This window comes from Parus major, chromosome 1A (genome assembly GCF_001522545.3).
Source record: "Parus major isolate Abel chromosome 1A, Parus_major1.1, whole genome shotgun sequence".
Lineage (NCBI taxonomy): Eukaryota > Metazoa > Chordata > Aves > Passeriformes > Paridae > Parus > Parus major.
Window position 1 is genome coordinate 47445336 of NC_031773.1, and position 25170 is coordinate 47470505.

Sequence of the window (25170 nt, forward strand, 5' to 3'; positions counted from 1 at the left end):
CACTGCCATTGCAATTCTGTCTGGATGTCACCTTTCTACCCTGCACCTCTGTAGCTCCTGTGACTAACACAGCCTGGAAAGGGAAGGCAGTGCCCTGGAAACAGTGAATGCAAGCCCCACATGGGCTTTGTTGGGCTGGTGCTCCCAGCCCCGGTGAATTGAGAGGGAGGCAATGTCTGGGTTGCTGCCCTCTCTCCAGGGGTGGCTTACCCTTCCTCCCCCCGTCCTTTTCCTCCTCCCCCGTCTCTGGCTCTGCCCGGTGAGAGCTGCTGGGAAAGCAACACAACGGGGCCCATTCATTTCTCACTTCTGCAAGGAGAGCAAACACCGGCGCAGGAGCTCAGCAGCTGCTAGACAGGGCAGGGGACGCTTTCCTCTCTTCAACACATCTTAAAGTCCAGGTACTCCAAATCTCGGGTGTGTGAACCCTCCGGGTGTGAGGGAGGGAGTGATGGCATGATGTCTGGCACGTGGCAGTGCTCCAGACACAGCATGGGGACTGAGTTTAGGGACATTACATTGGTGTCACTGGGCAGTGGGTGTGCAGGAGAGGACTGCTCCAGTGTGTGGGGGGGGGCCTGCAGCAGGACTAGATGGGGCAACAGCAGGAGGGCAGTGTTGGGGCATGGGACCACAGGGGATGATGAGCTACATTGGGCATGGGGCTGTGCACTAGAGTGGTTCTACAAGTTTGAGCCTTGCATACCCCACTGGTGCTGTCTTGGAGCTTAGCAGGATGTATTGGTCATATCTGCAGCCTGCTGCCTTCCCTGTGTTTGCCCCAGCCTTGGCCTCTCTCTGGTACCTTCGCCCCAGGGGCTCACTCCTGCCCAGCCAAAACCAACCTGTCCTTCCTGCAACTAAACAGTGGAGTTCTATTCCAAACACTGCTATGAATAGCTTAGGGGGGAAGCAGGGAGCTTGCAGGGTAGAGAGCTGGAAGGCAGATGACCAGGATGGTGGAGACATGGGACCTTTGCCATTTAAAGAAGGGCTCAGAAGCCTGTGTGATCACGTTCCCTGGATGGCTACACCTGCTTGCCTTACAAAAACAATTGTAGGAGAGATATTGATAGCTTCCACAGACCAAGGGAATCGTAAGTTAGTGCTTTTTGAAGAAAATGCAGGGGTGGGGTGAGTGCCTGTTTCAAGCCAGCTCATTGTGAGTGACCTGCTAGCTGTGACCTTCACTTTTCATTCCAAGTATTCCTCCGTCTTTCTTCCATTCTTCCTCATTTATAACTTGTGAAATCATAGTGTGAGAGCAAGAGAAAGTGAGACCTGCACCACTAGGTCACAGCAGCAACCCTCTTGGCACATGGGCTGCCAAGCAGGAGATGCTATTTGGGGATGCATGGAGTCTGGCCTACCTCCCGGCCTTACTGTCTCTCCCCAGCCACAGGAGCCCTCCGACATGGGGCCATCCTGGGGGCTCCTCCTGCTCGCGGCAGCCCTGGGGACAACAGCTGCTGCCCGCTGCCCTACACCCTGTGTCTGCGACAACCTCCATGCCCACGTCCTGTGTCTCAATGGGAGCCTGACAGCCATCCCTGACACCATCCCAGAGGTGAGCAAGGGGAATAAAGGTCAAGGGACGGGGAGAGAAAATAGGTATGGGAGCCCTGGGGTAACTCGGTGTTTTATTTGTGTGACTGACAGCTCACAAAAAAACTAGATCTTCGTGGCAACAGTTTCACTGTCATCCCAGCGAGAGCCTTCCTTGCCACCCCCTACCTGACACACTTAGACCTCCAGCATTGCAAAGTGGAGAGGCTGGAAGAAGGGGCTTTCCGGGGTCTGGGGAGGCTTGTCTACCTCAACCTGGCCTCCAATGGCATAGCCCTCCTCTACCAGGAGTCACTGGATGGGCTCTCCTCCCTTCAGCAGCTCATTCTGGAGGGGAATCGCATTGAAGAGATACAGCCTGGTGCTTTTGGCCATCTGGGGTCCCTCACTGTCCTCGACCTGAGGGCAAATGCTTTGGTCTACCTCCCAGACATGGTCTTCCAGGGTCTACAGGTTCTTAGATGGCTCCGGCTGTCGCACAATGCCCTCCATGTGCTGGGCAGTGAGGCCTTTGCTGCTCTGCCTGCCCTGCGCAGGCTGAGCCTGGACCACAATGAGCTGCAGACACTGCCTGGTGAGGCCCTGGCCAGGCTGGATGGGGCTACCTGGCTAGACCTGGGCCACAACCCCATCACCTATGTGGCCGAAGAAGCCCTGGCGATGGCCTCACTGAGGCACCTCTTCCTGGATCATGCCTCCCTCCAGGATGTGGCACAGGACGCCTTTGCCCGCAGTCCCCAGCTCCGTTTGCTGGACCTCCGGGAAAACCAGCTGCAGGGGCTGCCACCCCTGGCTGGGGCGGGGGGGCTGGTAAGGGTCAGCCTGGATGGGAACCCTCTGCTCTGCTCCTGCCTCCTGCGCCCCTTCCACAGGTGGCTGGCAAGGGCACGGGTGCAGGCTGAGGGTGCCTGTGCTGCACCCCCTGCCCTCCGTGGCCGGTCCCTCAACTCCCTGAAGTCCCCTGAGATGAGATGCAGTCGCCTCCGGCCACCCCCTAGCCCCACTGCACCGCCAGAGCAGCCAAGGGCAGGCGGCAGCAGGCAGTGCCCCCGGGGGTGTGTCTGCTCTCCCGATTTCCATCATGGGTCCTGTGAGAACAGGGACTTGCGGGAGATCCCTCGGGACTTCCCTGAGGACACCCGCCTTCTCGACCTGCGCCGAAACCCCTTCAGGACAGTGCCACCAGATGCCTTCCTAGGCCTGAAGGAGCTGGTGTCGCTCCACCTGCAGAGGTGCAGCATCAGGGCATTGCACCCCGGGGCACTCCGGGGGCTGGAGAGCCTGGTCTACCTGTACCTCACCAACAACCACCTCTCCACCCTGGCAGCTGCTGCCTTTGAGGGGGCCCCACAGCTGGCCTACCTCAACCTGGACCACAACGCCTTCACCCGTGTGCCTGCAGGCACCTTCCGGCTCCTGCCCAACCTCATCTCCCTCCATCTGCAGCACAACACCATCGGGGAACTGGCAGAGGGCGACCTGGCTGGAGCCAGGGGGCTCCGCTGGCTCTACCTAGCTGGGAATGCCATCAGGCACATTGCCCCTGCTGCCTTGGCTCCCACCAAGATGCTGGAAAAGCTGCAGCTGGAGGGAAACCACCTGTCGGAGGTGCCCACAGCAGCCCTGCAGGGCCTGCCTGCCCTGAGTGAGTTGAAACTGTCCCGAAACCCCATCAAGCACATGGGGGATGGTGTTTTCCTGCCGGTAGCCTCCAGCCTGCAGCACCTCTACCTGGACAACATGGGCCTGGAGTGGGTAAGTGCACTACGGGACTCCCAAGGGGCAGTGGCTCCTATAGGGGAATCCAAACAGACATCCCTGAATTCCCAAGCTTTCAGATGTTCCATAGCCTGGCTGGGAAGCCAGATCTCTTCAGGCTCAGCTATAGCATTGCCTTGCTTCAACCTTGATCCTGGCTCCCCTGGAAGAAGCTTACTCCCTCCAGTCCTTAAACACCCAATTTCACTGGGGTCCAGACCATTCCCTAAATCACCTACTTCCCCCAGCTCTGGCCAGATTTCTCTTTCTCTTATTACAGAGTCCTGCAGGACTCTTCACTGCTATTAACCCAAGTATTTCCATCCTCTCAAGGAAGTGGTGTTAGCAGCATCCTCATAAAAATTGTGTATCTTAACAGCACCCAGGTATCACTCTGAGACCTCCTGCATATGACCTTCTTTCCAAGAAGACTGAACAGGAGTCTAATGAGTTCCAAAACATGATTGAAACTGCTTGAATTAATTAACAGTACCCCTTCTTTAAAGCAGGTTTTTCATGGGGTTGCCAGATTCAGGACAAGTTGTCAGGTCCCCCAAGTTGATCAGAAGTGCAGAGGCAGAGATCTGCTCTCCTGCCTTGATCAGCATGCCCCTGACTTTCCCTTCTTCCATTGCAGATTTCCCCCCATGCCTTCACTGGTCTTGGTCCCAAGATCAGAAGCCTCTACCTGGAGAGCAATAAAATGAGTAACATACCTGACATGAGCAACTTCACGGGGCTGGAGATCCTCAACCTGCAGGATGTGCCTTTCCACTGTGACTGCCAGCTCCTTCCGCTGCATAGGTGAGTGTCACGAGCTGGGAACAGCCCCAGGGATCTGCCTGGGGGACAACTGGACCTCCCATGCTGAAGGCACAAGCTCACAGCACACTTGCTGCTTCTGGTCTTTTCCCATGGTGGTGAGATGTAGCACACATCTATGTGCAAGGATGGAAGTTGCCTGGGCTTTCTGGCTGTAGGGAAAGCAGCCACAAGCTGGGGCGGGCAAATTTTCAGATATTCAGAGGTCACCCAGGTGACCTGGCCTTACTTAGAAGTGATTATCCACTTATGGGCACAGACTTTTGTCCTTCCTTTTGCCCTGCCTCATTCTTTTCCCTGATCTTCTGCCACATTTCCAGGTGGATCAACAAACTCAACCTTCGCATAGGGGCCACCTGTGGGTCCCCTGCAGAAGCCCAGGGACTGAAGGTGAAGCTTTCCACCACTTTCCAAACTTGTCCTGGCTGGGGACAAGGCGAGGCTGGGGAAAACAATCCTAACAAGACTAAGGCTGCAAGCAAGCCCAGCAAGAAAAAGAGGTCGGGAAAACCTCCAGCCAGAGGCTTCAGTAAGAGCAGAGCGTAGGGTTTCTTAAGGTGTGTAGGACATGTGCTGGGCCATATCTACAGTCTGGCTAGAGCAGTTTTTCTAGACTTGTCCCCACCATGGGGACATGAGTATAGCCCAAGGAGCAAAGGAGAACCTGTGCCAACCAAAACAATGCTGATTTGCCAAAGATGCAGGGTTTGGTTTTGTAGGACACAGAGGCACATTCCATAGAGTCTGCAGCATACTTTGGTGATGCAAACAATGAAGCCAAATACTTGCTGCCTCTTTCCAAGGCTTCTTCCAGCCTCATGGAAAAGTTGATATCCACAAGGTTGGTTTTGTTTTTGAGAGCACTTTCCCAGCTTGCAAAATCATAACAGAACCCTGAGTGGGACTACAACCAGCACCGTCCAGTAAGATCCTGCACTGGCACAAATCTTATGCTAGAAAGCTTAAAAATTATTAGTGAAAATGTTGCCTTGATTCCCAGCAGTTCCTCAGAATTAAAACATGCACATGGAAGCCTTTTTATTTCCTGCAGAATTTGATCAGTGATCCATAAGTAATCCCATGATAAGCAATGTGCTTAACCTATTCCCCATGACTGCAGAGGTTGGGACCCCAGGCCCCAGCAGTTTGCTTAAATTGAAAAGGCTTTAAAAGATAAATTCACAGATAAAGATATGTTTTGACTAACTCTGGGTATTGGTGGCCTGGAAAGCAATATGCAAGCCTTAGGCCTCTTCCTGAAGTTGGTCACAGGGCTTCAGGGTACGATTGTAGATCAAATTTACAGTACAACTGTTCAAAAAATTAAAAACTCAAACCATGCTCCAAGTCCTCTGCAGTTCTGGGTTTAAAAGCAAGGAAAGGCAGAAGCAGACACAGTGTGGATGAACATCTGGGTTTGAGGCTGGTGCCACGGAGAAGGTTTTGGCTTTTGAGACAATGGTGTGTGCTTTAGTGATTGTAAAATTACTGTGGGTGTGCTTTAATGATTGCAACATGTTAGAAGGATGGGATCCACCTGTCTATTAGGGGTAAGAGAATTTTTGGCAGCAGCTGCCTAATTTGGTGAGATGGGCTTTAAACTAAGGAACTCCGTGCAGGTGAAGTCCAAAGTCCCATGGCTTCCTCTGGGGTGTAGATCACATCAATCAGTGCAGTGAAAGGTGTTCCTTGACTGTCCCTTAACGTGAGCATCAAAGAGCCACCACTGAAGGTGTTTATGGTTGTGGTGAATCCTCCTAAACTCCTTTGTGGGTAATCCAATTGCTTGATTAAACCAGACGTGAGTGGGATAATTTCAGGTTCTTCCCTGGCAAGCTGTGGGATGGTATGAAAAGGTTAGAGGGACAGGGTACTAGCAAGTCTCTCTGCAAGTGACTTTTAGAGGTAGCAGACACAGGGGAGCACACTTGGAGTCTTACAGAAGTGAGTCAGGGAATCCAGAGGTAAAAGAAGCCAACAAGGATACCGGCAGGAAATATCTCAAAGGAATTAAGGGGTGTTCCACTAGGCAGGTGATGCAGCCAGCAGCCTGGCCAAGGTGCCTTTACACCAAAGCATGGGCAAACAAACCAAAGGAGGGGCTGGAAGCCACCAGGCTGAAGTTATGACCTTGTTGCCATTACTGAAACTTGGTGGGACAAATTGTGTGACTGGAGTGTGACTATCAATGGCCATGAGCTGTTCAGAAGAGACAGAAAGGAGGGAGAGGTGGAGGGGTTGCTCTCTACATCTAGAGGTGCACTGAGTGTGAAGAGCTGTCTCTGAAGAACAGCCATGAACAGGTTGAAAGACTGTGGGTAAAAATCAGACACTGAGGCAACAAAAGGAACCTTGCAGCTGGGGTCTCCTACAGCTGCCAGACCAAGGGGAGCCAATTGACAAAGCCTTTTTGCCCCAGCTACAGGAGGCACCGTGCTCACACACTCCAGTCCTGTTGGGGGACTTCAGCCACCTTGACATGTATTGGGAAAGTACCAAGGAAAGCTGCAGGCAGTCCAGGAGACTCCTGCAATGCATGGAGGTCAGCTTCTTGAGCCAGGGGGACTTCTGTAAAGCTTTTGACAGAGTCCCCCACAACTACTCCCTTCAAACTGGAGTGGTGGATTCCATGGGTGGACTGTTTGGTGGATTAGGAATTGGTTGGATTGTCAGCTTCAGAGGATAGAGATCAACAGCTCAGAGTCCCAATGGGCATCAGTGACTAGTCGTGTCCCTCATGGGTCTGTACTCGGACCAATTGTGTTATTTAGTGTCTTCATTAATGTCACAGATGAAGTGACCAAGTGCACCCTCAGCAAGTTTGCAGATAGCACCAAGCTGAGTGCTGCTCTTGACTCACCTGAAGGATGGGATGCCATCCACAGGGATCAGAACAGACTCAAAAGTGGACACATGGGAATTTCATGAGGCTTAATAAGACCAAGTGCAAGGTGCTGCACCTGAGTTGGGGCAATCCCTGGTATCAACACAACCTGGGGGATGAAGGGATCAAGAGCAGTCCTACCAAGGACTTGGGGATACAGGTGCATGAGAGGCTGGACATGACCCAACAATGTGCACTCACAGCCCAGAAACCCAATCAAGCATCAAGAGATGATTGAAAGCGTCAAAAGCAACATGGACAGCAAGGGTGAGGGGATTCTCCCCCTCTGCCCTGGTGAGACCCTACCTGAAGTGCTGCATCCAGCTCTGCGGTCCTCTGCACAAAAAGGACATAGACCTGTTGGAACAAGTCAGAGGAGGCCACCAAAATGATTAAAAGGGTGAAGCACCTCTCCTATGAGGAAATGATGACAGAATTGGGATTGTTCAGTCTGGAAAAGAGAAGGCTTCAAGGTAACCTAACTGCAGTCTCTTGCTACCTGAAGAGAACATACAGGCAAGATGGGACAAGACCATTTACAAGAGCAAGTAGTGACAGGACAAGGAGGAATGGGTTTGAAGTGAAAGACAGTAGTTTTAGATTATGTATTAGGAAAAAACTCTTTACTGTGAGGGTGATGATGCACTGGAACAGGATGCCCAGGGAAGTTGTGGATACCTCATCCCTGTAAGTGTTCAAGGCCAGGCTGGATGGGTTTCTGGGCAGCCTGGTTTAGTGGAAGGTGTCCCTGCCCACAGCAGGGGTATCAAAACTAGATGAGGATCTTGAGATTCTTAAGGTCCATTTCCAACCCAAACCATTCTATGATTCTATGAAAAAAGGTCTCACTTCTTCAGCAGGCACCATCATCTCCTTCTGTTTCTTCACCTCTTTCCACTCTTCCTGTCCTGACTTTCTTGGGGTTCACAGTGCTTAGACCAGAGAGTACAGCACTGAAGTCCTACAGGGGCAGCTCCTTTCCTGATACGTCCTGCACTCATCACGTTGGACAGCAGCTCGTCATCTCCAGCCACAGCCAAGAACCCAAATTGGCCTTTTGTGCCCTGGCTGCCTCTTTCCCTGTTTTGAGCTCCTGCTCCAAAAGGTGCCTTCAAAATCAGGCATGCACAACCACAGCAGCCACCCTGGTCATGCTCCTCAGCAAGCCTGCAGTCTTTCTGCTGTTTCCCAGGGCTTAATATTACAAATCTAGGGGAAATTTTCTTGCACACCAGGAAAGCAGAGCTGTGATGCTGCAGGGTGGTCTGCTTTACAAAAGGAAGGCCCTTTTGGTCCCATTTCCCTTTGCCAGGACCTTCCCTAAAGAGCCACAAGGTAAAACCGCTGTGGGCAGCTGGGGAATGCTCCAGATCAGTCTGTGTCCTCCTGCTTTATGCTGTTGATGGGAACAGGAAGCTCTGTCTCTCCAAATTCTGCATCTGAAGGATCAATGGTTTCTTCTTTCACCCGCACAGCAATGACTACCAAGAGACAGACAGACAGAGGAAAAAGTAAATAAATACAATCAACCCATGTTGACTTGCATTACCTGCAGCATCTCCAAACCAGCTCTGTCCATACAGGTCCTCAAAATGCCCCAGGCCCTGGGGTGAGCCCACTTCCTGAGGGTCCCTCACTACAGGCAGCCCTGTTATGCCACTGCAAATCAATGTTATGCCACAGCAGCAATCAGGATAGGACTAAACCCTTGCAGCATTCAGCTGCTAGCTCTCAAGAACAGTTCCTAAGGGGTGAAAAGCTGGTGTGGTCCATTTTCAATCTGTCTGGGTTCACATGGGGGAACTTAAATGAACAAGAGGGACCTTCATGACTCTCCAATACCCATGTGCACAAGGCACCTCACCCACCCTCCTTCCCCCTACCCACTAGGGTTGGCAGGTAAGCCAGCTGCTCTTCTAGTCACCACAGCAGGAGAGGCTGTGTTCACGTGCTGAAACAGCCCTTATGGGGACTGGGATGTGACAGCAACCCAGAGGTTGCAACACATCCTCATCATGTCAGCAACATCTGACACTTTGTCTCTCCTCCCTGACCTCACACAGCCAGACTGCTCAGCAGGGCAGCCAGGCCCACAGCAGGCATTAGCAGCATTGAGATATTGAGCAGTCCTGGTTCCACCAAACTCTCTTGGGAGACAAACCTTTCCAGCAAAAGCAAGAAAATGCTTTCTTCTACTCTCTGGAGTGTCTCTGGAGGAGTAGGGAAGGACATTTGACAAAATGCTGCTGCCTTTTCCTGCCTGAGGGCACCCATGACTTAGTGGCCAAGAGGTGTACTGGGAGAGGTGGATGTGGCTGCAGAGTAGAGTAACTCATTCCCTTACTCTCATCAGGTGCTGGCTCTGGCAAAGCCTGGCTGGCAGCTTTTGCTTCTCTTTTTGAATTCGTGGCAGAAGGCTTCTTGACAGTCTGCTTGACACTGCGGGCTTTGGCAGGTAACTTTTTTCCTTAACAAAGGGATAACAAAGTATGAGCAAAAGAGTGTTTCTTTTCCTCTGGAAAATCAGCAACCCTGTTCCTCTGAGAAACCACAGGCCAGAGACCAGCACAACTGAACAGAAAGCTACATGGTCATTAGCTGCCAACTGGTTATACAACAGAAATAGCCTACTGGAGAAAAAAATCTATAGTCATCATCTCAAAATATGCTCCTTCATGATCTCCTTCATTCAAGGCAAGGCACCTCAGCATGTGTTTAACTTCCAAGGAGCAGGTCCTCTTGGAATCAGTGTGGAGTCAGCTTTGCTTACCTGTCTGGGTCTAGTCCTAGGCAATGAGTATATTTGCTGCAAGGCACAGACATTGTAACCATAATGTTCTGTTTTTTAACTGACCTTTTTATTTATGCTGAAAATCTTTATATTCTTTAGAAGTCCTTTCCCCTCCACCCCCTAGGAAGGAATTTCTTGTCTGTCTACATGATTTGCCACAGCTACTGCAACAATGACAACAACAATGACAAGATGAAACAATAAAATGGTTTATATTGGTGTCTTCAGCCATCTTAAGGCCTTCTTTCCCTCAGCACAAAGCAGAGTTGCTCTCCAGTTACCCTCCAGCTGCAGCAAACATCTCCCTCCAACACAGACACAGTAGGGAAAGCAGCACAACCTCACACCTGGAAGCAAGTGCCATATATACCTCAGCCAACAGAAAACAGACTGCAAAACAGATCCTTCCCACACACAGCTCACTGCTCTTTAGCTAACAGGACAGGTAAGAAGGATGAAGCTGTATTGGCAAACCCACAGCCAGCTGAGGGCATCCACAGCAAGACAAGGCCTCTCTCTCCTGCTCTGATGGGACATGGACAGGGTTCCTCTAACTGGGCCCAGCCTGCGAGCGAGCGGGAGGGCACTAATCAAGCATCACTCACTCTTCTTTCCATAGGGTTTCTTCTTCTTCCTGGGCACCTCCTTGGCCTTCGCTGGAGTTGTGGGCTCTGTCATGGAGACGAGAGGGAAACGAAAGCCAAGTCCCATAACCAGTAGGTAACTGGGATGAAGTGACATAAGCGAGAAACAGATATACCCGTCCCCCCAAGCCAAAGCCCTCTTCCCAAGACAACCAGCTGAGGAGAAAGCAAGGCTCTTGTGCAGTTGCTGTCTGTGCTTCCAGGTGAGGGCCCAGGCTGACAGGCTGGGGCAGCACAGGGGAGAGAGGCCCAGTACAGACTTGGTAGGGGCAGTTAAGAAACAAGATTTGTAGTTTGGGACAAGAAGGAAAATATCTGCAAAGGTGAGGCAGTGGCCTCCCTGTGACAAGGGAAGGAACGAACTCTTGAGAGGATGCTCTTACCTTTTACAGACAGAGTCAGAGAGTGGATAAGAAAAGGGAGCATGGGGCGAGCTCCTGCTGCTATCTGTCTAAGGTTATAGATATGCTTAATAAAAGGGAGCTGTGCAGGGATAGGACCACCTGGAACTCTACCCAGCTTCCTCAGGAGTAATTAATTCTGTGTTGGTGTGGGGGAACAGAGCCAACCTCAAAACACAGGCTGTTTTCTCCCCATCAGGCTCCTCCCTCTGCCAACTCCTAGAACATGGCAACAGAGGAAGATTTACAGTAGCCAGTGCAAATCAAGGAAGCCATTTGCTTCTCCCTCCAAGGCCCAAAAATCAAAGGAGCCACTCACAGAGCAGGAGGAAGGAAATCTTTATCTCTAGCATTTGAAACCACAGTAAAATCTTCACTCACCTGGAACCACTGGTGGTTGAAGCTGGTAACCTGTCAGCTCACACCACCCCACAGGATAGATATCTGGAGACTCGCAGTCCACCCACTGGTCATACTCGTTGTCCCAGCCATCAAAATGGATGCTAAGGAGACGCTGGACTACACGCTTCACTGTGGCCACACAGATGAGCCGGGGTTCCATCAGGTCCACTGCCTCCACCTTCATGCCTGCCTTGAAGCCATGGTTTGGACAGTCCTGGGTGCATGAAAAATGGAAACGTGAAAAAAGAAAAGCTAAGGCCACTGCACTCAGTCCAAACCCGTATCTGGCCAACACCACTCTCACACAGGCTGGCCTCCCACCTGAAGCAAGCAGACAAGACAACAAGCCCATAGATCCAAAAACAGATCCAAGGCCAACTGTGTCCTTAGTCAATCTCAGCCCAGCCTTTAGAAGCAAGATCCTGATGTGGGGGCAGCAGCAGTTCAGGAGCATACAGTCAAACAATTACATGACATACCCCTAGGAAATCAGAAAGACCAGCATAGGCCCAGGCACTGCAGCAGTTTTGCTGATGTAAAGCAGCTCCCACCCTCCACCCAATATGCCAGCCACACATCCACAGGCAATGAGCAATGCAGAGCCCACCAGGAGCCTGGAGCTCACAGAAACACTACAGAATCTCAGGTGACACTCAGAGGGACCCACAAAGGCAGGACACTGATGTCCTAACTTGGAGAGCACATACTCCTAGGCCTTTAAGCTCTCCTTAAAGTGCTGACCATCAGCAAATTGCAGTCCAGCAGAGACTACATATATTGTGTATACTGCATGCTGTCTATCCTGACTTCAGGAAGGCTTTTGACACTGTCTGCCATAAGAACCTCTTAAAGATGATTGAACTATACAGGCTGGGTGCAGAGACAGCAAGAGAGACTGAAAACTGGCTGAGTGACTGAGCCCAGAGGATGGTTATTAGTGGCACAAAATCTAGTTGGAGGCTAGTAATTAGCAGTTTACCCCAGGGGTCAACACTGGATTCAATGCTATTCAACATCTTCATTAATTATCTGGATGACATGTTATGTCAGTGTCATGTCAAACCAAGCAAGCTTGGTTGTGGTAGAAAACTGGTAAAAGAGACAGAATATACTAGATGGTTGTGCTGCCCTCCAGAGGCACCTTGACAAGCTGGAGAAATTGTAGGACCCCATACGTGCGGAGGAAGAACCCAAGGCACCAGCACAAGCTGGGGACAGACTAACTGGAAAGCAGTGTGGCAGAAAAGGGCCTGGGAATCCCAGTGGACATGAAGTTGAACATGGGCCAGGGATGTGCCCTTGGAACAAAGAAGGCTAATGGTAACCTGTTCTCAGCAGATCAATGGCACTGCTCTTGACCAACCCCTCTGCTTGGCACTGATGAGGCCACACCTGAATTGTTCCCTGGTACAAGAGAGATGTGGATATATTGGAGAGAGTCAAAGGGCCAGGAAGATGATGAGGGAACTGGAGCATCTTTTGTATGAGAAAGTTGTGACTTCATCCTGGAGAAGAAAAGGCTCAGGGGTACATTATTTATGTATATAAATGTCTAAGATCAGGGTGCAAAGATGGAGCCAGATTCCTCTCAGTGGTGCCCAGTGCCTGGACCAGAGTTTACAGGCACAAACTGAAACACAGGAGTTTCCCTGTGAACATCAGGAGACACGTTCTACCATAAGTGCCAATGAGAACTGGCACAGGTTGTCCACATAGTTGTGGAGTCTCCATCCATCTGGACACAGTACTGAGCAACCTACTACAGGTGACCCTGCTATAGCAGGGGTGTTGGACAAGAAGTCACTTCCATCTCAGTGATCTTGTGACAGCCAGAGCTCTTGCACTCCTCCTTGCTTGCTCCAAGCATCCCTACACATCATTTCTTCCTGTCAGCACTCACTGTGTTGAAGAGCCGTGATGGAGCAGGTCTTGATTTTGTCTCTTCCAGGTAACGTTCCCAGCTGAATGTCTTTGCATCATGCCCTGCAGAAGGAAGAAACACCAAAAGGTGAAAAGGCAATCACTGGGTTGACCAGCTGGGACAAAAGACAGAATAGGCAGTAAGGAGGCACAGCAACTGGTTGCAGAGCAGGTCAATGAACCAGCACATACAGCCTGATCTGGGACATGAACCTAGTGCAAGGATTCCATGGGAGTCCAGCACCCCTCTCCAGCAGACAAATACAGAAAAGTGCAAGTTGCAGCTCTGAACATCTGTGTCAGCCATAGACCCAGACCAGAGAGAAAGGCAAGGACCAGCAGCAAGTAGGACGTAGTATATTCAAAACACACCACTAAACCAAATCTTTCCTTTTTCCAGCAACAGGAATACCAAAGGAGGATGGAACAGCACTGCACAAAAATGCTGCAACACAGAAATTCAGAGCAGGCCGTTTTGGGTATGGCTAGATGAGGAAGCAAAAACACTCCTAGGGTGATCGTCTTCTTAGGAGTCTGAAGAAATACTCATGTCAGATCTATTCACAGAGAAAAGAACAGAGCTCTGGACACTTAAGTACTGACTCATGCAGCAATGGCTCCACTTATCCCTTCCCACCCTCCTTGTCCTTTAAAAGCTTTTATTCTGTTCAGTTTGAGGATCATACACCTCTCCCACCGATCTGCCAGAAGCTAAATAAAACTTGGTATATGGGCAGAGCTCAAACAGCCTGGCTCTCTGAGCCCTGTCTCCCTGAAAAACAAACAGATTGGGATCTTGTTTTGATTTATCTGAACCTGACCCTTCTCAGAAACGCACCACCCATCAAATTCTGCATGCAGGTTTGTACCACAGGGCAGAGTCCAAATCTCACCTTTTGGAGGGGTCAGCTCAATGTTGTTCCTCTTACAGAAGTTAGCAGGGAAGATGGCATGTGAGGAGGCATGATAGCAGAACCAGTCAGAGCCATCATCAGATGTTGCTCCATCAATACTGATCATGAGATACCCATCCAAGAGAACCTGAGATGGGAGTGAAGGCATGAGTGTAGAGCTCTACTTGCTCTAAAGCCTCTCCTCCTCGCAAAAGATTCTCTCAAGAGTCCCCAAATATCAATCACAATTGCCACTAGACAGTAAAATGCAATGTTATATGCCCCAAGCTTCTCCTAATATGTTAGTCAACACAAGATAATCCCCACAGCAGCACTTTCTGCAGGACTGGGAACAACACTAAGAGCCTTGTGAAAGGACTGTGTGAAAGCCTTAAATGGTGAGGAGCTCTGTTCTCCCCCAGAAACACTTTATTGGCAGCCCAAAAACCCTCTCCATCAGCAAGATCATGAATTAGTTACTGGATAGAAGGTAAGGAGCACCATCCTTGGAATTGGTACCTTGTATAGCAACAAGACTTGTGTTATCCTGTCACTCACTGGCAATCAGCGCCTACCAAAGGCAGTAGGCATGCCTGTCCTAAACTCTACCATTTCCAATCAGTGGCTGAAGGGAACATTTTAAACATAAACAGCTCTCCTAGCATCCCACTGGCAAACTCGAGGTCTCAAAGTCCTCAGCTTGGGTTCTCTGTGGGCAAACAGCTTTTTGAGGAAGCACGAAAAGCCCAGATGGATATACTTTCAATGTTCAACACACCTCACTGAGGAAACATGGGCAAGGAATTTACTTCTCTACACTAGCACAAGAGTAGAGCTTACAACCACCTCATCAAGACACTGAAGGACACACATCCATCCTCAGCTTCCTCATGCCATTCCCCACATGGAGGTCACCCCACAACTCTTCCCTTCTTTCCACAGGGGTCTCTCTGTGCACTCAGAACTGGAGAACGAATCTTCCCTACTGCATGCCCAAGGGTAGAAAGAGGGTGGTTGCCAGTCACACACACTGCACTATCTTGCAGAACAAGCATGCTCATCTTCATGCTGTCCATTTCAGTACACACGGACAGCAGCTTGTTAGACCTTTGAGGTAACCCCCAGTTCCCTCCACACAACAGCTGTCCATCTCTCTTGACAGCCCTCTCTGTTCTCCCATGCTACATCCTACCTGGTCTCATTAATTCAAAAAGACCTGAGGAGAAGCTGCATTATCTCAAGCAAACTCTGCCAATCCCCTTAGGCCCACTGAACTTACCTTGCAAACAGTGGCCACACAGATGTTCCCCAGATTCAGGGGGTCAATGGCTTCCAGTTTCATGCCTCTCTCAAACCATCCGCCTTCAGAATAGACTGCTCGTACCTAAGGGAGACTCTGGTGTACCATGTGCTGCCAGGGGTATGGGACAGTCCCATCCTGACACCAAGCACAGCAAATGCAAATAGGATTAGAACTTCTTCACTTGGCTCAACTTGGGAGGGGAAAGCAAAAATATTTTAATAATATTTTCTTACAGACAAAGAGGCAGCCAAACCAACACTTTTTTGTGTCAGCAACCCCTCACCACGACTCTGGTCAGTCAGAGAGCCAAGCCCAACTGCTGCTCCACAACAAAGCAAGCCTCCTTCTCATCTCAGTCCTTACCAGCATGATCCAGTTCCTTGTCAGAACTGGTCTCTCCCATGCAATCCTCTTCCTTCTCCATCTCAAAGCTCCCTTGCTTGCCCTTCAATTGAGTCCCTCAATCCATCACTGTCCTTTCATTCTTTTAGCTTTCTCCTTTGACCTGGTCCTGCTTAACAACAGCCTTGACACCCCAAAGACCTTACTGCCCTTAGCTATAAGAAAGCCATCCCTCAACAACCCACATGGCAGCACGTATGCCCAAGCAAGGAAGTGCTATCACTGCTTCCCTCTTTGTGACCCCCACAGAAAGGCAGACTTGTCCTACCTTCTTAAACAGATAGGGGACAGCATCACAGTAAATCTTCCGGAAGGTGGGATGGTTTGCCATGTCATTACGTTTTTCTTCTGTGAGGAAATTAAGAAACACAGAGAAGTAAAAAACCTGCAGCAACTGCAGTTAGAAAATAGACTGGTTATTAATTTTCCTGTGAGAGCTTAACTGTTATAAACTGCCTCAATATGAGACCATTTAATAAAAAGAACACGTCCCTCTACACCTTTCATAAAATAGGCTGTGATGAAGGGCTTGCTCAAAAGCAGATAGCTCAGCTTCCTGAGCTCTACTGATAAAACCTCTACACACATATGTTATCACCAGGCAGAGGCAGCAAGGAATGGAGACACAACCAAAAGAATCAGCAGAGCTCAAGCAGTGCTTTTTACTTTGTCTTTTACCTTGCCAGAGTAAGCTAATCAGCAATTCCTCTTGGTAAAGTCCAGAAAAATACAACCTGATGGCATCCAGTGTTACAGAAGCCTGCATGAATTTCCTCAAAATGACTATAAACATCTGTCATGTTGCAAAGTCTGTATTCCCACACTAACAGAACAGACTGCCTGTTTCAGGTAAGAAACCCTACAGTCCCCTGTTCTGACCTGTGATCACAGGGCTTTTATCCAGATAAAAAAACAGGAGACACAAAACTAAGCAGACTTCACCTGTTAGGTCTTGAGGCAACTGCCTCACTCCCAGCATGTCAGGACTGGTGTCAAAGCAGGGTGCAGGCAGTTATCAGCAAATCAGAAGACGACTGCAGTGGCCTGATCCTTACCTGTTTTCTTTATGTCATGGCCCACTCTCCGTGACCAGCCCACAGGATGGATGAGGGGACTCCACATGTGGCACCAGAAGTCATCATCACTGTCACCATCCTCATAGAGGAGTCTCAGTCTGCCCCCAATCACTGTGTCCACCACTGCCATACGTGTCTGGGACACATGGTTCTTATCCACCACCTCGACCCGCATGCCCTGACGGAATGGGTACTTCATGCTCTCTGCCATCTGGCAACAACCCACAGAGAAGGTGAGATCAACCACAGCTCTCCAAACGCTTCAGAGAACAACATCCCCCACAGACATGCATCCTGGCACTGCCCAAAGCTGACTAGGAAGGGATGCATAGGAGAGGGTTCATTGGGAGTACAGATAGCTGGCAGCCCTAGGTGACAGTGTAGTTGAGCACACACAGCCTGGGTCTCCCTTTTGTCATGTGGCCTCATAAGAGCCAGCAGCCAGCCAGCCACCACCTTGTGTGAATGCTCCCAATGAGAACTTCTGTTCACAAGGAGCTGAGTAAGGCATTATGTATGCCTTTTTCAGTCATGAAAGAGATCACAAGGATTTCGAGACTGCAATTAGTCAGAGGTGTAGCTTCCCAAAGGGCAACAGGATTGACTTCAAAAGAGGTCGGGTTCTTATTTTCACATATTTATTCTGATCAGAGTTTGAACTACACGATGATCTACCTGCAAACTCCACATCTAAAGCCAGTTACTCTGCAGACTGACCCAAAGGCACAGGTATGTGGAGTCATTGGCTGCCTTCTGACTTTTTTTGAGACCTTTGGTTTGCTCATACATCCTTGCCCTACTCATCCACAAATGCCCAATGGTGTTTATAGAACCCCTGGCATTTTAGAACTATGATCCCAAGATAGTTCCACCTCCCGTTTATTAAGTGGGAGCAGAGATGCTATGGGGAGTAAGACCAAAGCAATGTCTGTTTCCCTTCACCACTTCCCTTCCAGCTACAAGCTAGGGCCCAGGAACAAGCAGATACAAACTTAACTCTTAAACTTTCTGAGAAGTAACATGCGAATCACTAGCTACATCCAGATCTCCAGCTCGGGGTCACCACTTACTTTGCACACAAAAAAGCCTATCACCTGCTTTCCTGCCTGCTGTCTCTGGGACTGTCTATTTGCCATTTCCAAAGCTCCTAGCCACAGAATTCCCTCTTCCCTCTAACAAGAACTAAGCTCAGTGCAGGCTACACAAAAACAATCATGAGAGCTATAAAGATGCTAAGGCCATGGCACTTAAAGGAAGCCTGTGCCCTTCTCATTCCCTGCAGGCTGCTTTGCTACCAGCATTGAAGGCAAAGTTTTTTGACTCTCAGAGCTATTCCCTGGCACTGAAGCAGGGTAGGAAAAGGCCAGGTTGGAGCTTCACTGGCCTCTCCCTTCAGCAAAAAGCCAAACATCATCCCCAGTATTTCCCAGCAGACCATGCGACAACAGCTTTTAAAGCCTGCTGTGACGCAAAGCAGAAACTGTTGTGCTGAGAGGGCATGGAGGTTGTGACATCCATTACACACAGTATCATGACAGTTCTCTTAGGAGCATGTGGTAGCACTCACTGCCCCTGCTCAGGTTTCAAGGCACACAAAAGTCACACAGACCAGAACCAGAAGAGACACGTTGAGCACATGTCTTGACTTCAGCTTCATTTCCCCCATGCGAAATGGCAGCCTCCCACATTTACCTTCATGTGGAAATCCACTGGGATGGTCCTAGCTCCCACCAGTTTTTTCATGAGGTAACTTCTCCAGTCAGTGTACTTGGCATGGATAGCTACATATGGGCAGGGAAAAAGTCCATCTTTATGACCAAAATAATTATAGCATCACACCTTTCATCTCTCTAACAGTCCATTAGTACAAAAACGCCTTCTTCACACTCAGATTCTGTACTCTGTTTTGCCAGCTTTCCCCCACATCTGACTGAAGGGATCACCATTACAGAATGAACTGGGCCAAGCAGACATTCAACTACACTGATCTAGATGAGGAAGTGGTAATAGAGCAAAAGCCATGAGCCATACCAAGCAAATCTCAGCTTGCCAGAATTCCACTAAACTGGCATCCTTCTCTGAACAGCTAGCTGTGGCTGTGCAGGGACTGGAGCCACTGCACTTACCAGAGATGCTGCCCAGGATATAGGACCAAAAAGTTCCCCCAAAGTTCAAGTCCAGCCTCCATGTGGGCTAGAAGGAAGAAAAGCCACCTGCATTAGCCCCCACAAGTCTGACATCAGCTCTGAATGCAGCATCCCCAGGTCAATGAGATGCAGAGGGAGCAATCAAAGCAGTCTCCAGCTTCCCAAACTCAGACTGCTGCTTTTAACTCAAAGCACAGATGGAACTGTAGTCCTACATGCAGTGGGAGCACCTGTCCCCACATGTTAGGCAGAAACCAAAGCTTTTCCATGCCCAGGCATATGCTGACCCCTCTTGCCCCACACTCACTTTGTGGTGGTACCAGGATTTTGCTGTTGATGGCACACCAGCCAATGGGGTGAATATCCACTGTGCCCAAATTGCACCAGAAGTCATGACCAGCATCATTCTCAAAGCCTTCGTATCGCAGAAGGGCCCTGTATCCTGCCAGGACAGAACAGACAGCCAAAGGCATTAGAGGCCAAGAATTTGGCACCACAGGCTTAGTACCCACCACATGGCCTTCAGAGCTCTGCACAGGTTACCAGAACTTCTCTGGCAACTTTTCTTGCAAATTGCCCAGCAACCAGAAGAGGAACCATGTGCTGGTTTCCTTTCACTCCCACACCATGGTATTTCCTGTTCCAAAATCTCTCAACAGCTCTCCAAAGAGCTGCTGTTTTGTTTGACCATCTACACTCAGCTCTTTAAAGCTTCCCTCAGAGCTTAGCTGTGCCCAGCTGTCAAAGATTACTTTGGAGATTTACCTACAATCTGGATGACGGATGCAATCCAGTACACGCGGCTGGGGAGCACAGCATCACTGTTCAGCACTTCCACTTTCATACCTTTCACCACATCATCCCACTGATCGAAGAGTGGCACCTGAAAGATTGAGACAGCCATGTTGGGAGAGGGATGTGGAATTCACAGCAGGGTTCAGGCCCTTCTAACTTTCAGAGATATGTCTTAGGCAGCTACACTTTCACCTTATACACAAGCTTGCACGCCTTAGCCCTCCTAGATCTGTCAACATCTTAAAATACAGTTGAACTGTCCCAAACATCTCACTGGGATATTCACTGAAGATCCCAAAAGGCAGAATACCATATAGCAATACTTTACTGTTTCACTGCCAGATGTCCTATTATTCCAAAGTAGCTGCTGCCATTCCTCTATGGCATAAAAATACCAAACGATCAATAAAAATGCCATGTCTGCCTGACTTATCCTCAAGAAAAATGAAATGCTGTCAGTATTATTAAGCCTCAAAAGGAATATATCAAGTCTTAAAAACATTGGAAATGCTGGAGGGGCAGCTACCGCCAGGCTCACATAAACAGAATTCCTCTCTGCACATCACCCTAGGCCATACAAACTGCAAAACTGTGCTTGTACTCAGCCATACAAACTGCAAAATTAGCTTCCCACTATCATCCTCAGTCAGAACTAATTTTGTCCCCAGTCAGCACTGAGCCAGCGCTACTGATGCCTGGAAAATAGATCTTCCCAACAATATTAGATTGAATATAAAAGCAAACCTTTACTTGAAAGCTTTCAGGTACACAATATGGCAAAAATCACATGTGGTATAGTAATTCTACATTTTTTATAAGGTTAGTCAATTAGTATATTATAAATACTAATTATTAATGTTAAAATGTTAGTTGTAAGGTAGTAATTCCTGGGATTCTGACCCACTGGAAGCACTCCAGAGGTTTCTTTTGCCCCAGTTTTGTTATGTCTGTTTCAGATTCTGGTTGGAAAATAGAACATCCTAGTAGCTGGTTCTCTTCTTGGAATAAGACTACAATATGTGTATTGAAACACATCTGAATATGTTTCTAAGGTTAGCTTATTGTTTCTAAATGTAGGGAAGAAAAATACTAGAAGCTACAGCCATACTTTAGCAATCTACAAAGCTACAAATACATGAAAAACATAAAAAGCTAAAAATCTTAGGCATCACTACCAACAGTGTTTCTATCAAGTCCCCTTCTGTTTCCTTCCCTCCAACTCCTGGACCCTTTATGAGACTCCCATTCTCAGCTGCAAGAAACCCCAAGTCCTTTCCTTGCATCAGCTGGATCTCAATAACCCCCTGCTGGGCCCCTGCTCACCACCTGCCACAGGAGCACAGGGGGGCCCCATGCATGTGACACCCCCCGTGCACCCTGCCATGCACAGCAAAGTAGGACTCACGTGTTTGAAGCAACTGACAGGAGCTGCCTTGTAGCCGTGCTCCTGCAGGTACTTTCCCCAGTCAAAGCCCAGGACGAGTGCTACAAGCAGACATCAGAACAGAAAAATCAGATGAGATCACAGAACAGGCACAGAGATCAATTACCTCTGGACTACAGCCTGCAGTCTCCAAGCACTAGGACACAGCACACAGGGATTACACATTCCACTGCATTTTTTCTGGTGGGAAACTAGACCCTGTGTGAGTGCATGGTCACTAACCTCCACAAGAGGCAAAATATATTATTAATCAGTATTTTCTGTCACTTGCTTTTGGAAAGGGGGAGCAGAAAGGGCAATAAAAGGGGTCAAGTCCAGCCCAGGCCTTAAGCACTCCAGGGAGAGTGCAACCTTTCAGGGTTAAACCACTTCACATCTTTGCCTCTCAGCAGCGACACTGCACGGTCATTTCAGCAGTACTTGCTTTCCCAGAGGGTGCTGGGAAAATCAGAAATACTAATTTGAGAGATTAATCCCACAGTCACTCCTGTGAAGGCTACAGCTCTGCTCCAGCAGCAGTCTGCTCAGGGATCAGTCCCTGCTGCTGCCATTCCCCAGCACTCCCCTTTTCCCTAACACAGTAAATTGCTGCTAGTTCAGCTGCAGTCACTGTTTCATGATCAAGTTTATCAGTGAGTGACTTGGCGCAAATGTAACTCCCCATGAGCAGTGGGGCAGTGGATGGCTGGGAGAAGCAGGACACCTTTAAGTCACCTCTGCCAGCAGAAGCCAGCACCTTGTGGGACTGGGATCACAGAGCTTATGCTCCAGGTCAAGTTGTATGAGGAGTGAGGATAAGGCTACAATAAGTGGATGGGCAGGAAGAGGAAAAAAAACATGTGCCCTGTGTTCTGCCAGCCTATGTCAGAGCGATCCACACACATCATACAAGGCAGTGTACCAGAAAGGAGGAGGAGGAGGACTGCAGAGCTCTCTGCCCTCATGGTGTCCCCATTTCTGTGACTCCAGCAGCTGCACCTCCTCACATGTCACCTACACTCACCATCCTGACCGGTCAGAGTCCCATCCGCCAGCTGTCCCGTGCCCTGCGAATGGAGGAAGGCCCCAATCTTGGCTGACCAGGATGCCTTGTGCAGAACTTTAGCTTTCTTTGTTGGTGGTTTCCCCTACAAAAGAAGGAACATTAGAAACATTAATGGCACAGGAGACTAAGTCACCCGTTGCAACAGGGGTGCAAGGGACAATTTTCAGGTTACTACATTATTTATTAATGCTCATAGAAACAAGAAATAGTGTGTCCTGTTTCAGCTTTTAGGCAGAACCGCTTTTAAGCTGTCACGCCTTCTCTGGGGATGTCAGGCTGGAAGCCACTGGGAATGTTAGTCTTATATTTAACTAGAAAGCAATCACCTACCCCTACATGCAGGCACATCCTGCTCCATCCGCAGGAAAGCTCACAGAATTATAGAATCTCCCTGAAGAGATGGAAGGCTGCCTTCAGTTCAGGAGTGTGACTTTACTCCTTAGCTGCCCTATATTCCTCAAGATTGCAAATTCCACCAATGCATGACCACTGCAGCTGGAGCCATTCCAGTCCTGACATCCCCAATTAGTTTATTTACCTTGGTGACCATCACATCTACTGTTGCCTTCCCTCTGCCACAGCTGTCTATTCCCAGGCTTAAGAAATGATTCCCCATGCATTCCAGGGGTCTCCTGGATTACCTACAGCTTGCCATGCTACTTTTTTGCACGTATAGAGGCGGTTGAAGTCCCCCAGCATGACAACAGCCTGCAAGCACAATGGAGCCTGAGAGCCAGATGGAAAGGTTTTAACTCACTTGCAGTCTGGCCAGGATGCTGGCCTTTTTGGAATTTGAGGAGTAGCTTCTGGAGCAGGAGACACTGCAGAAACGCTTGGTCTTGGAGAAGAAAGCCTCCCTGGTGCCCACAATCCCACACATTTCGCACACAGCTGGAAGAAGGTCAAAAGTGTGAGCAGAGTCAATGCACTACAAGGACAGAACTGAGACCAGCTAACAGTCATTATACAGAGCAGATCCCCCACATAGCCTAGAAAATGCAGTCTGAATCCAAAGCTGCTCCCAAAGCATCCCCAGGTGCAGCCACACACCCTTCACTGCCCCCAAACATGTTTCAGGCAGCACAGGCAGTACCTGGCTCGGAGCCACTGTCTTCTGTGAGCCGGCCTGTGGATGGCTGGTGCATTGGAGAGGTCGAAAGTTCTCCAGCTTCCCGGTCTGCCACCTCATCATCGCTAGACTCCTCCAGACAGGAGCTGCTGTCACTGCCCATGCTGCTGTTGTAGCATGTGAGGCTGTCATAACCCCCAAAGATGTCCAATTCATCATCATCCTCATCGTCATCGCCTTCTTCCTCCACCCGCTCCAAAGATGAAGTTTTGTGGCAGAAGGCAGACACCATCTACAAATAGAGCCAGTTTGCTTTAAAATAGAGACTTTATACTCCACTGCACAATAAACCTGCCTTTGCTGCTAGGGCCTGGCCCTTCTTGGGCCAGGGAGTGGCCTCAGAGTGAGCAAAGAGTCCACATAACAACCCCAAAGGCAGGACTCTGAACACCTTCCCCCAAACAGGTCCCGTTACTGGCATTCCGCAGGCTGCTTCCTAAGAGGAAAGTACCACAGGGCTGTAGCTGGGAAAAAACCAGCTTGAGGAACATGCAGAAATACAGGGCACAGCACTGCCACGCTGATGAGGGACAGATGAGACTGTGTCCTTCCAGGCAATTTTCCTGCCAACACAGTTGCACAGCACAGCAGTGCAGACACCATGAGACTTCCAGAACACAGCACAAGCCACGTATTCCCGCCACCACAGCTCACAAGACCAGCACAGCCTGGAAGTCAGCAGGGCCAACTCAATCCTGGAGACAGTTCATGTCCTCTGGAAACTTCACAGTCCACAGCTGACCTTGGTTTAGAAACTGCACCAGCAGGATGGCAGAACATTTGCTATAGGTTTTTGCCTAAAACCAGATGCCTCCACAGCTAAACATCTTCACTAGCTCTTTGTCCTTGCTGTTACAGAAGAAGACCTGTGAGGCTCAGACTGAAGAAAGAGCAAAGAAAAACAGTGTGTCTCAGACTAGAAGAATCTTGAGCCAGGCTCCAAACAAGCCCAAATGAAGCTGGGAAAATGTGTTAGCAACTCATGAAGGAGCAGCAAGAAGTCAACATCAGGACAGGAAGTGATGGAACAGAAAGGCAGATTCAAACAGCTACATGAGGCAGGAGGATACAATTGTTCCTCCAAGTGGGCAACAACAAAAGATCAGCAGCAAGCCCATCACCTTCCAGTGCTAAATTCCCTTTGATCCCCAGCTCCTCACTATCATTATAGACACGTGGACAGAAAGGTCAGACTTCACTCACTGCTGTCTCCCTGCTTTACCCTCCCTGGCTTTCACACAAAACAGACCCAAGGTTCCCAAGTTCCCAAGGTTCCCTGAACAACAAGTTGCTCTCCTGCGGATCCAGGCCCTCAGACAGCATTCCTTACGTCTGAAAGGCCTGAACTCCTCTAAAAACTAAGTATTTTCATCGCCTTTTAATCCCTGTGTGGGTGCACCTTACACTAGCTCGTAGGACGTGAGCACCATCTTCCACAACAGGTGAGTGAAACTTGCGGACATGTTACCTTGCCAGGCAAGGGCAGCATCATCTGGAGATTCCTCAGGAAGCTGAGGGGGACCCATCCCGGCCCATCCCGCCGGGATCAGACGGACCCACCGCCGCCTCCAGGAGCAGCCCATCCTGGGCCCCAGCGGAGTCCCCGTCCCGTCCCGTCCCCGGTTCCGCTCACCTCTCCCCGGTCCCGCTCCATTGCTCCCGGGACGCCGCCAGCCCGCCTCATGCGCGTGGAGAGCGTCCCCCCCCGAGCTGTGCGTCTGATTGGCGAGAGCAGCTGAAAGCACAGC

The 25170-nt window shown here is 49.6% G+C and overlaps 2 protein-coding genes across 4 annotated transcripts; one reads left to right on the forward strand and one right to left on the reverse strand.

Moving 5' to 3' along the window:
- Positions 1 to 320: 320 nt before the first annotated feature.
- Positions 321 to 4891, forward strand: CHADL (chondroadherin like). Its single transcript, XM_015628653.3, has 5 exons — positions 321 to 401; positions 1397 to 1567; positions 1660 to 3321; positions 3962 to 4128; positions 4467 to 4891. Exons 2-5 carry the CDS (start codon positions 1415 to 1417, stop codon positions 4690 to 4692), a joined length of 2208 nt encoding a protein of 735 aa, XP_015484139.1. The 5' UTR covers positions 321 to 401; positions 1397 to 1414; the 3' UTR covers positions 4693 to 4891.
- Positions 4892 to 5159: 268 nt separating this feature from the next.
- L3MBTL2 (L3MBTL histone methyl-lysine binding protein 2) lies at positions 5160 to 25151 on the reverse strand. 3 transcript variants are annotated; one of them, XR_001521766.3, is made up of 18 exons: positions 25056 to 25151; positions 23387 to 23654; positions 23051 to 23184; positions 22252 to 22375; positions 21210 to 21289; positions 19775 to 19892; positions 19317 to 19451; positions 18555 to 18643; positions 16842 to 17073; positions 16055 to 16134; positions 15361 to 15465; positions 14082 to 14229; positions 13169 to 13251; positions 11248 to 11482; positions 10427 to 10492; positions 9375 to 9497; positions 7337 to 8511; positions 5160 to 5982 (listed from the first exon to the last, which is right to left on the reverse strand). XR_001521766.3 is itself a non-coding variant. In XM_015628654.3 (17 exons), the coding sequence occupies exons 1-17, from the start codon at positions 25104 to 25106 to the stop codon at positions 8402 to 8404; spliced, it is 2181 nt and encodes a 726-aa protein (XP_015484140.1). In that variant the 5' UTR covers positions 25107 to 25151; the 3' UTR covers positions 5160 to 8401. The 3 variants fall into 3 exon arrangements, 2 of the variants coding, with proteins under 2 accessions (XP_015484140.1, XP_015484141.1); XM_015628654.3 differs by having other exon boundaries at positions 5160 to 8511; XM_015628655.3 differs by lacking the exon at positions 10427 to 10492 and having other exon boundaries at positions 5160 to 8511.
- Positions 25152 to 25170: the final 19 nt, after the last annotated feature.

Excerpts from the sequence above, each read along its gene's own strand:
- CHADL (XM_015628653.3), top strand. The coding sequence starts at position 1,415 with ATGGGGCCATCCTGGGGGCTCCTCCTGCTCGCGGCAGCCCTGGGGACA. Across the intron at positions 1,568-1,659 it reads TCCCTGACACCATCCCAGAG|CTCACAAAAAAACTAGATCT; the intron begins GTGAGCAAGGGG and ends TGTGACTGACAG. Across the intron at positions 3,322-3,961 it reads ACAACATGGGCCTGGAGTGG|ATTTCCCCCCATGCCTTCAC; the intron begins GTAAGTGCACTA and ends CTTCCATTGCAG.
- L3MBTL2 (XM_015628654.3), bottom strand. The coding sequence starts at position 25,106 with ATGAGGCGGGCTGGCGGCGTCCCGGGAGCAATGGAGCGGGACCGGGGA. Across the intron at positions 16,135-16,841 it reads CCATGACATAAAGAAAACAG|AAGAAAAACGTAATGACATG; the intron begins GTAAGGATCAGG and ends ATTTCCTCACAG. Across the intron at positions 11,483-13,168 it reads CATCACGGCTCTTCAACACA|GACTGTCCAAACCATGGCTT; the intron begins GTGAGTGCTGAC and ends TCATGCACCCAG.